Genomic DNA, 12,661 nt, shown 5'->3' on the forward strand with positions numbered 1-12,661 from the left:
ACATGGCGTTATATAGAAGAGAAGGCACGTCCTTTTTTCTTTTTTTAACATTTAAACACATAATATAATAATATAATCGACATTAATTAATACGTCGGAATGGTATTATACGCGTATGTGCATTTTTGCATGTATATGTGTTTGTATACATACACATTAAAGTACAGTGATACACGTTTGCTCGTCTAGTATACACACACACACACACGCATACCTTTAATGTAATAATAATAATAAATCGTAGCATTGTTGTCTGACCCGCAAACTATAATATAAAAGATCTTAGAATATATGTAACGCGCGCCATGACTATCAATCATTCGAGTTTCATTATTAGTCGGTATTATTATACTTTATAATATTATTATTATTCTTTAATCGAACTAGTTTTCTGCCGTGTATAGTTTTTTATCAACCGCATGCGTAAATTAAAATATACCAATATTATTTTATAATATGTACTCAATAATAACAGTAATAATAATTATAATAATATAAATCCGAATAAAATATAATGGTACGATTCGCATAATACTTTATCGGTGTTCGGCAGTCACGGTGCGTGCTGCACTGGGGTCGGCGATACACGGGTAGTTAGTAAAACGTCGTCGCCAACGTATCGGCGGCGAATTCTCACTCCATTACGATGCTGCACGTGCGTTTAATTTATCGCCGTGTTGTCGTCCGCGTTTTTGTCTCACTGAACTGACCTCAATATTATATATTATATTACATACATAGTATAATACTCATGCGTGTGTATCTGTGACTTCGTTAGGCAAAGGTGGGTACGAGCACGCGTCTCTGTATCGCCATTCGTCGGTGTTTCAGTGCTTCGTATTGTGCTTGTATATCATGTTATTATAGTGGGCGGAATTCGTTTTGTGCAAATTATTCGAAAGAGTAAAAATAATAATGGGTACGAAAATCCGAAACCCGTCTTACCAGATCCGCGTTGAAAATCGTGATTTCAGTTGATATTAATAAAAAAATTATTATTATTATTCACCTGATTAATGACTTACGAGTATTATATGCTAGGCGTATACATTTATATTATGCCGGTCAAGTATTATAAACATTTTCTTATTGGACTACCACACTATTAATTTAATACGCACGTTTTAACTACTATATTTTATGCATTATGACTGTAATAGGTAGTCATCCCGGCCAAGTGCTGGTGCATAATCTTAAAACGATAATAAACGGCGTCCCCGCGTAGTATTAAACTTACAAATATCCGGTCAAAACACCAAAACTCAAACATTGCAAGCCGAATAAGTGGCCAAATAACATGAACGATTATAAAAAATTAACGACTGCGCATATACCTACCTACGGTTAGTTGGTATACATAACTGTACATAAAATATTTCTCTACGAATCGTAGTAAACATTAATAGACATTATAGAGTTTTTTTCTTAATATTTTAACCGTACTGAAAATTAAATGTCATAAAGCGAATACCTTATTTAAGTATTTAGCTACACCAGTGATGTGATGATATTTAATGACATATATATATATATATATGTATAGTCTACCTATAGTATACGTTCTACAAATCTACATATAAATAATTAGATATTAAGGTAATTATGATAATATAATAAAATAATGTCTATGAGTTACGATCTTTCATTTTTGAAATTAAATTTGTAATATTGTTAAATTGCCATAACTTTTTTTTTACCCACATTTTTACGTCTCTATGTACACACTTAAACGCCACTGATTTAATATTCAAAAAAAATATTTCGGTATTTTGTTCCTCGGCTGCAAGACTATACACCGGTCAACATTCGTGTATTTATTACCAGATAAATCTATTTGACCGTTTTATAATATATTAGTATATCTGTTGTAATTTCTAATACAAATGTCTGCATTGTGTGTTTAATAAAATGTAATATTACGTATACACATAGCCATGCAAAGTAGACGTGAAGTCCAACGTAATTACGGCTGATCGCGGAAGAAAAGCAGATTTTTAATGAACACAATATAATCCTATAATGCATTCGGATTGGATGGAAACAAAACCCAAGCCGTTGTCGAAAGGAGACGCTGAGACTTGCATTCTATTAAACCGTAAATTATTTGAACGGGTGAACGACAGTTCACCGTTGCTCGGTTTTTTTTTCTCCCGCTTTCCCGTGCACGCTAGCGATTTGGAAAATTATAATCTTATTAATAATTTAATAATAATATCAACCATATTGATCGAAATCTGAAAAAAAAATCCCGTGAATATTTTAATGACGAGGTTCGACTAACCCGTCGTATTGTGATTTATCACGTGTCCATTGCCGTTGGCTCGAGCGCGACCGCTCGTTATCTATGTATGTATATGTAATATGTATAGGTATTACAAATATGTCAGACTAGACCTGACTGAAAAGTATAACGAATACATAATTTAATTATTATTGTTGTGTTTTTCACTCATAAATATTAAATAGATTATAATATACGCGCTCTTTCGACACGACGTATTATCACATAATAATAATCCTAAAAACAATAAATTCACGGACGACGTTATTCATTCAATCATTGTGTATTTTGAGAAACTCGTTTTACTAATAGAGCGTCGATTTGATTTTTGTGTATAATATTATAATGTATTATAGCCGGAACGAGAGACGGAAAACACTGTATTTTTATTCAAATTCCTTCATAATATGAGAGTAAAATCAAAATATCGATGGAAACCGATCGATAAGCTCGCGAAACGGTAGACAATTTTACGTCATAAAGGTTTGATGGTGAAAGGGTTACAAATATTTACAAAAAGTCTAGACGGTTTTAGAATTTTTCTTTTTTGTGCACGTGAAATACACGTTAACATATAGTTCTTACACAGTCCTTACATGTAGGTACCCGATGTCGTGTCTTAAGTTCGCTAAACTAATTCAACTCGTCTGCAATAATAATTAATTCCCGTTTTCCCTCTCCTGTATAATATCGAACACCATATTATAATATGGTGTTTTATACATTCGAGAAATCACAGGATGCACAATATATACATCACGCCCTCGCACAGTCGCGTCTATAAGCTTTAGGTACAGCTGATCCCGCGTTAATTAATTGTGTGCATACCTGTCCGCGAATCGCGACCGCAGCAGTGTGCGTTTATTATAATACTGCAGTCGCGTTGCATCGTCCCAGTGGGATACTTATTACGAACACGCGCGATATATCTATATCTATATCTATCTATATATATATAATAGTTATGTGTCTCTGCGTTCTAGGGATGTGTGCGTGTATAGGTATATTATATGTAGATAGGTACCTATATAATATACTCGCCATCGCGCACGACTGTTTAATATAACAAGCGTCGGCACATAATAATAATAATAATATAACACTCTCGTTAGGGCGCGAACTCGCATAATAATATGTGCGGAAAGCCGTTTCATTATATATTATATTATGTGCAGCGAACGGCAAAACTCCGCTGCCGCCCGGCGACACGACGGAGGTTAGACCTTTTAGCGTTTTATATGTAAAACGAAAACGCATATGGATACGCGCGCACCGGCGGCTGCCGTGTTGGCAATATATTATTATAGGAATACGCATTATCGTGTCGGCCGGATCTACGCGGATGATATGCAGCGAATATATAATATACATTATATACATATATATATATAGGAATGGTATATCCGTGTATTGGTATACAATACTCGCGCGAAAAGAAAACTGTGAGCGTTAGGTCAGTATCATAATATAATATACAGGTACGAATGGTGATTCACGCCTGTACGGTCGGCGTTTATCGTAAAATAATATGATTCGTGTCGCTCATAATGGCCTATAAAAAAATATATATAAATAAATAAACGAACAACCGAAGACCACCGAAGTACACGTCTAATATATTATGATATTTATAAGCGTATTATAATACACGAGTATATTATAATAACACATTATATTCGTCGTTAAAGTGTACCCTATACACGTATATTATATATAAAATAAAAAGTCGTATATTAAATAATGCAACATCAATACGCCTCGATGACGCGTGTCGTTAATATATATTATGGTTATATTTCTATTTTTATTGCGTGTCTTATAACGGTTAAACGTCCGAACACTCACTGTACACCCTCCACGATCCCATCAAAGTACATTATAATATATGACTTTCAACCCCCGTAAACTGCGCCTACAAGATAATTGATTTGATCACCTCGGGGTCCACTCGACTCGTTAGTCTATGTGCATAAAAATGTACGTGTTACAATAATTATCAATATAATTGCTATTATTATTATTATTATTATTACTCTGACGGGTTACGCGTTTACGACTCCCATAATCCGGTCGTGTGAAAATCGTAAAAAATTGACGATCGATTCTATTATTAATGCAAACACATCTACAGAGCGTTACGTAAATGTACGTAAAAGTGTACGTGCCTGGAAATCGCACCGATATTGCAGACTTTAGTCATGAACAGTGCAGTAGATACATAATGATATAATATCATGACACCTATTATAATAGGATAATGGATAATTTGTAACTGGACAATGATCCCCGCGAAAAATAAACGCATCATGTGAACAATTTTCGTACGTTTTAATATTTATCCACGAACAATTGATCTCCATTTATATTTTTCTGTGATATGCCGATATGCGTCATAAATAATTTAAAAATAATTAAAATAATGTGAATAATTTTAGAATATACCTACAATGAATATTTTTAAAACATAAAGAAATTAGGGGATTTGAAGAACTTGAGTTTTTACCTACTGACGTAGTACATCGTCAAAACCTGTTCTAAGAACAATAAAATACATAATATTTATTAAGAGTTGTATTTGTTAAAATAATAAGTTATGAAGTTTGATTATTTGGATTCTAAGCCTAGCGATGATAGTATTGGTTTTGTATAATTATTTTTGTGTTTTTTATGTCTTATACACGATAAGTAATAAAAATGCTTTGATTTTCAAGTTTGATAATGGTTTCGAGTAGAAAATTGGCCGTAATTTATACTTTATACGGGTAAAAATTAAAAATTACCAATATTTTTCATGCTGACCATGTGTGCATTTTTACCCATATCCAGTAGTTTTTAATAAAATAGTTGTTTTTTTCTTGTAATCTGATAACAAATGTTTGTATAATACAGGTACTTAACATTTTTAAAAAATGTTAATATGATCATTTTTTTAATGTAATACAATTTTCAAAATATTTTGACATTTTGTTATTTACAGATGTTTCAATTTTACCATTTTATTTATTATTTTTTTTTTTACCGTATAAAAATACTTAAAAATGTCATACAAGATATTTAATAAGTTGCAATTCTTAGAAATATGTAGCAAAATTTAAAATACATGGGCACAGTTTTTTTTATAAGCATTACTGAAGTTCAAACTTTGACAAAATTCCTTAAAACAACAAAAAAATTTACAAATGTTTTATTTATATATATTATATACAATGTTTCTCATAACTAGTTCATAACAAAACCAAAGAATCAAGGAGATAGAATCAACATTTTATTTTATTAACATTTTAAATTCAAATTTAGACAAAATTACTTATTTCAACTATAAATAACGATATTCATTATGTTTTTACAGTTCAAAAACAAGGACATAAAACTTCTCCGCATACCATTATATTTTACAAACACAATAATATTTTGAAACGCTATGTTATTGGCAAACATTATTTTAACCCACCTTTTTACTAATACTTAATAAAATAAATCTTTTTTCTATTAGTAATATCAAAAAATATTATGAAATATTTTTAGTGATATAGGCTGATATCCTATCTTTATTTAAGATCGTAATTCATGTTTAAAATAATAAATTAATTAATTGGAATTTAACACATCCATTTCAGTGACCCACTCAACATCTATGGTAAACACTTGCCCAATATGATTATTATTGGTGTATATATTTAAAAACAATTCGTTGAAAATAGTTAAGAACATAATTCGTATTTTATCTTATACGATGCTAAAACATAATTTTAAAAATTGAAACACTTTGTTAATTACACTTGGTGATATTACTATATTATAGACTATTAAAAATTTAATTTTTTTTCATCTATTCATTATGTTTATGTAAAAATTTTTTTTCAATATATTCAATGGAAAAACAATAGGATGGAGACCAATTGTCCGTGTATAAGATTATTACGGTGGTCAATTGTTCGCATACGACGTTTTTTTCGTTTCACTGGAACAGTTTTTGAAATACGCCCAATTTATATTGTGGCACTGTTCACCAGGCTCGTGATTTCTATGATGATAATAATCTGGTCTGGTTTCGTCTGATTCGATAATTTTCTATGTAGTGTAGCCCTGCTGATGACGTATATATAGTTCATGCTTTGTTCGAGATATGCTATAAAAAATAAAAATTTTAAATTTTCGCTTTACATACAATACTTATAATTACGCGTTGATCATAAATATCACGTAATATTCATGTTCAACGGTTTACTGCATGGATGTTTTAATTAGCGATGCGTAAAAAAACCGCAAGTTCACATCGTTGCACTATAATTATCGTGACGATTAATATAGGTGCTTAATTGGGTGAGTTTTTGTCTCAATTTTTCATTACGACAAAATCGACATCAGATACGCTTTTTAATGGGTACTGAACACTTTATTATAATTATTATAATCGTCGCCGTTTTAATACTTATGCTTCATACAGGTATATAATATAATATACGTCCGCACTGTTAAAATAAGAGTACCTAATGTCTGTATATATGGACACTATACTGCACGTAGCACGTTATTTACGATTTAATAGTTATTATACTCGTCCTGCGCTTAATTACAAATCGTAAACATCGGTATACGAGTGATTTCTCTTAGAATTTTTCTTTAGTTTATTACATCCATATACATTTATAACGCACGTTGCGGTGGTACAGTAATAGTCTACGTAAAGTCGCCCAGCACTAGTCGCGCGTCGTAGAAGAATCGAATTTGGACAAAAACATAACTGTAACTTGCCGAGTGTCGGTTAAAATATCATAATAAGTTGTCTCAAACTCCCACGCGAGGATACCATCAGTTACAGGCTAACAGCACTATATTACCGACCGTTTCCGACGATTGACGTCGCGAGGTCGCGGATTATAGTACACTTATAATGATATGATTTTCACGCCGACTTCGGTCATCGTGTGTAGTATACGTTTCCGCGCGAACATACCCATATGATATTATTAAAAAACACTACGCGCCACTCGATATACATTCTGCGAAACGATATCATTAGATTAGATTATACATATTATTTCACGCACTGCCCCGGAAAAATACCGCGGAATCAGTCAGTCGGCCGGATGGACCGCATTTTTCACGTATGATGCATAATCCACTGCAGACGGGAATAATTTAATAATTATTGTATTTAAAGGTTAGCGAATGCGACCTAGTCAGAACGACATGTCATGACACATAATATATAATGTTTGCGAGCGGCCGAAAACTAGTTTTGGTGACCTGCGTCCTCGTTGCTCATACTATATACTTGTCGTGCACTGTGGAAACAGAACGAAATACTAACAATCAATACTATATAATAATGTGACGTAGACGGCGAAGGTGTTGGTGAAGATGACTCGATATGACTAGGTCGATAGTCGCAAAGTATATAGGTATTATGTGTGAGTAGAGCGGAGCACTCTCTTTCGAGCGTATAAAATTTCGCGGTTTTGAACACCTCGAAACGTGATCCTTATATAGGCATATATATGTATACTATACGTTATGTGCACAATAAAATATTTTTAATGTTGTTTTGCTCGCGTATATCGTCTATTCCAAATGGTATATTCTTATAGATAATATTAATAATAATAATAATATAATATTATTATAGTGAATGGTTCATCACACATTTAACAATTCAAGCGATTATACCTATTTTCTTTCTGGAATTATGAATGTATTTAAATTTGATTTATTGGAATTCTCAACTAGAAGTATATTTAAGGTCTAAAAAACCTTATTTCAGGTATATTTTATCATAAATTTGTATGCGACTTGGAAATAGCCTATGGCTTTACAAACTTCCTATTTTCAAACGAGAATCACCCGTTTTCAGTGTAAACATTTTTAAAAATAATTTTAAAACTGATGGTGTTTTAAAAAAAATATGAATTAAATCTTGAACGAGTGGCCTAGATGTTATTAAATTGTATAATATATTAATTATGTAATATTAGTTTTTAATCATACTAAAGCTCATATACGTATACGTATATTTAAACCGTTATGATTATGGAATAATATCTTAAGTAAGTTTATACTTTCACACATTTATAAAATATAATAATTCAGAAACTACTAGGTCCGATTTATTAAATAGCTTAGATAACTTAAGTTGTACTTTATAATTATAATATAGGTGGTCTTATAAATTCCAAAAATCGGAAATTAATAAATTTATTATTAAAGAGAAATTGGGAGCGTGACTGGTAAAACATCATGTTATATATTAGTTAAAACATGTCTGCGAGGATATTATAATAATAGGTATACCGTCAAAAAACGGCGGTATTTTCGATTGTCTAATGGCCGCGTGCTATATTGTTTTATTACGCGTGTGGTACTGGTCAATAATAATAAAAAAAAACATGCCTAAATAATGCCTAATGCACGCAACTCGCGATAAGAGAACGCGCGACCGTTTAACCTAAATCGGATATTACACTACGATACATCTCCTCGAGTCGCGCATGCACCGCTGCATCGTAAATACACATTACACCGATAGGGTACAAATATAAATAATAATACGTTTGAATAGGTATGCACAAAACTGCTGCAGCGCGGCGTTTGGCGATCGCGTTAGATTTTAATTGGACGCATATATACCCGTTTTGATGAGGTTTATTCGGCGTGAACAATATATTATAATAGTTCGCTGAACATATAGTATATTATTATTAATATTATAGTATAGCGCCCACCGCCGCCGGCGAATCGTGTCTTAAGAGTCGACAGCGATCGACGGTAATATAATATAATATACTCTATTGATAATAACAATAATAATTCGACTGGTATACGGCCGTGCGTCTGTGGTCTTAGCATGCTGAAATGGACCACGGCGAGCGGCTTGTGTACACTGGAGCTTATGCGAATAACGATCTTATTATTTGCACAAGTCGACAAACAATAATTATATCGATTACGGTTGTGTTTCAGATTGTAATTACCTATTGAGCTGTGTCCGGGACGACACCCTGCGGCTGGTCGATCTCAGGACGAACAAAATAATCAACACATTCGAGCAAGTCATATTTATTTAATTTTTTTTCTACTTACTATTATTACTATTATTGTTGTTATTATTTTTATTCTTCTTCTTATTTTTACTATTATCATTATCATTATTAACTCAAATCCATTTGCCGAGGAGGAGATCGGAAAGCTAAATTATACGGGAGTCGCGCGAATAAAAATAACTCGTAACGAGATAAAACCGTTTTATACGACTATATATATATATATATTGTTATTTTGCATAGCGTATACGTCCACTGCATCAGTGGCAATTGTTTTGTATATAGTATATATGTACGTAAGTAAAATCCTACAGATAAGGTTTATTATTTTTTTATATATATACATTCTTTTAGCACGTTCCCGGTAACGTTTAGTTAGATCTTTTTGTGTTTCTAAACTTTATTTCCGACATCGATTGTAGGTACAATGGGTGGTTGGCTTCACGCCTCATAGTTTGGAGTACAATTTCGTTCCCTTTTGTTGCAATTTTTTTCACTCACTGTTAACTTTCCGCAATATAATTCGGACGTTTTTAATTTATTTCAAGTTCGCTTTTTTTTAAAAAAAAAAAAGAAAGTTTTTTCAATCTCTCAGGTTTAAATTTATCAGTATTGAACAAATAGCCAATGTACGTAGTAAAGTTAAAGTTAAAAGCTTTCTACATAATTAGGTAGTGTGAATAGGAAAAGCATCTCGTAAAGACTCAAGGTTTTCGTTTTGAATATTGTCTTTTGTTCTTTTCGTAGATTTTTTTAGTGAATTATAAAACAAAAAGAATGTGTAAAATAAAATTATAAAATAAATGTATATAAATAATCTCTCTGGTACCTTCTATATTATTTTTGTAGGTACACATAATAGACACTATATATTCACTTAAAATATCAAATTTTATATTCCGTTATTATAATAGTTATGCTATTAAACCTCAACAATATATATATGTATATAGGTATGAGTATGCTGAATGAGAGCATGATATTTTTACAATAATAAGCTTATGATTTTATATGGATGTTTACAAAAAAGTAAAAACCGTTATGCGTAGGCATAAAATCAAATCATTTTAAAATCACTGGACGTGCGGTTAATATTATTTAATTTCAAACTATCTATTTTTATCGTATTACTGAAAACTGTTATTATAATAATTTTACTACACTAATTTTTTAAACAAATATTGCGGATGGTGTTTTTTTAAAAAAAAAACTAATTGCGATTCTTTATTAGTATTAGTCAAAAAGTTGAACGATTTACATGGACAATTGGGTTTTTATGGATATTGATTTAAATTAATATAAGTTATATTACTACATAATATTTATTATACTCGTCTACTCGCGTACCTGTATACCTGTTATTATTGTCCATTAATTTTATATTTATAGTCTTTTTCGGTGATTTGAATTTAAATCACAAAATAATAATACACCAAAATTAATTTTCAACTATAAATTACATCGATGACGTATATGCACATAATATAATATTATTATATAGATAATATTTTTATACCCTTTTATCACCAGTTTTTGAAAATTGTAAAATCGTAAAATTATAATATTATTATAACCATTAACCAATAACCATATTATCCCACACACGTCATAGACCACCAAAGTCTGAGACGGAAAACCCGGAGACATCTCGGTTTTTTGAACTAAACGATTGTTAATATATTTCAATAAATTACCGTTGTACAATTTTTGTTTAATCATTTTTTTTTATGGTTATTGTAAAGCTTTTTTCAGTTAATTTAATATTTTTTGAATTAGTTTTTGCTTCGTATTATCGTCCACACTCTTATAATATAATTTATGTTTTTTTTACGTTTAAATTATTATTTATGTAAAATTTGATATCAATAGTTGCTATAATATTTTAATAATTTTCTAGTAAGTTACAGTTACATGTACTGACACTATCCGTATGTATACGCTAAAATCCGTTTTGTGCTATATACGAGTATAATATATTGTGTTGACAAAAACAATTAAATAAATAATACTGTCAATAGCGTTCAATGGATATTCTCACATTTTTTTTTCACCGTATGTCTAAACAGGGCTGACGGATTTAAAGTGGGTTGTGATTGGACAAGAGCTGTGTTCAATTTAGAGTATGATCACGTGGCCGTTGGATCATCTGAAGGTTCAGTGTTCATATGGGCCGTATCAAATCCAGAAAAACCACTTGTAGTATTGAGGAATGAACACAAGTACATATACATATATTATATTATTTAAACTGTAAAGTATTATTATACATATTACATAATATCATATTTTTTACATCTGATTACTATAATATCAATTGCATGACTTAAACATCTCTGACAGATGTCTAATTTAAATTTTTATCAATACCATTTTTGGCGGGTACTAATAAGCTGATATAGCTGTTTCCTCTAATATCCAGGAAAACTTAACAAAAAAAATGTTTTATTGTTAAGTCTATAGAAACAAAGGAAATTCATTAAAACGGTTATCTTATAACTAGTTATTACAGAAGATCTTATCCACAAGAAAATAATTACTGAATCTTATTTTACGTACCTTTTAGTCGTATTATAACTGTTAAAAGTTATTGACAAAATTTATATTATTATACCTAGTTAAATTGAATACTTAATAAGCATGCTATTTATATACTCTTAGGCTCAAACAATCGACAGTCATGTAAAAGTTATGTAATAATAAAACTGTCGTTTTCTTTATCACAGCGCACCTGTGACAGCAGTATCTTGGCATCAGTTTACCAACAACGTGGCCAGCGTGGATCGATCCAGGAGAGCAGTGGTCTGGGCAGACGTTTGACACACACTGTAGGTTCGGTGGTTTTTTTTTTTTTAATTATTGTTCACAGTCTATTGCTGCAACGTATCGCGTGTATTTTCCTTTTTTTTTTTTTTTAATACATTTACCATTTAAACAAATTGAAAAGAAAAAAATTGATGTATTATGTATATTTTTTATTCTATGCATACATATTATAATAATTGTTGTCGTGCGTGTGTGCTTGTGTGTACAATATCTATATATATTATTATTTTTAGACTCATTTGATGATGTGAGATTATTTTATATATTTCATGTATTATGTGTTTTGAATAATAAAATGTTCCAATTCATTTTTTTTTCTTTTTGGTATCCCGACCAGATTTCCTCAACTATATTCACTTTATAGTACCTCAATCAATAGAATATTTTTTTCAAACACTTCTACATCATCGATTTGTACAATACTAAGAGTACTACTCGATTTGAGAAATATCAATCATGATATCGGTAACATGTTATTATTGTAAAATATGAAAAAGTACAAATTTTAAAACATAAT

At 30.9% G+C, this 12,661-nt stretch overlaps 1 protein-coding gene across 5 annotated transcripts in view; it reads left to right on the top strand.

Moving 5' to 3' along the window:
- The window catches only part of LOC114125220 (autophagy-related protein 16-1), a 230,141-nt gene extending 217,689 nt beyond the window's left edge, over nucleotides 1–12,452 (top strand). For 3 of the 5 annotated variants that reach the window (XM_050198319.1, XM_050198321.1, XM_050198317.1), the window contains exons 11-13: nucleotides 9,242–9,326; nucleotides 11,388–11,540; nucleotides 12,045–12,452. In XM_050198319.1, coding sequence (XP_050054276.1) covers nucleotides 9,242–9,326; nucleotides 11,388–11,540; nucleotides 12,045–12,138 — 332 coding nt within the window. In that variant the 3' untranslated portion in view covers nucleotides 12,139–12,452. The remainder of the gene's footprint in view (nucleotides 1–9,241; nucleotides 9,327–11,387; nucleotides 11,541–12,044) is intronic. The other 2 variants (XM_050198320.1, XM_050198322.1) reach the window with 2 other exon arrangements.
- Nucleotides 12,453–12,661: the final 209 nt, after the last annotated feature.

Source organism: Aphis gossypii, chromosome 1 (genome assembly GCF_020184175.1).
Source record: "Aphis gossypii isolate Hap1 chromosome 1, ASM2018417v2, whole genome shotgun sequence".
NCBI lineage: Eukaryota > Metazoa > Arthropoda > Insecta > Hemiptera > Aphididae > Aphis > Aphis gossypii.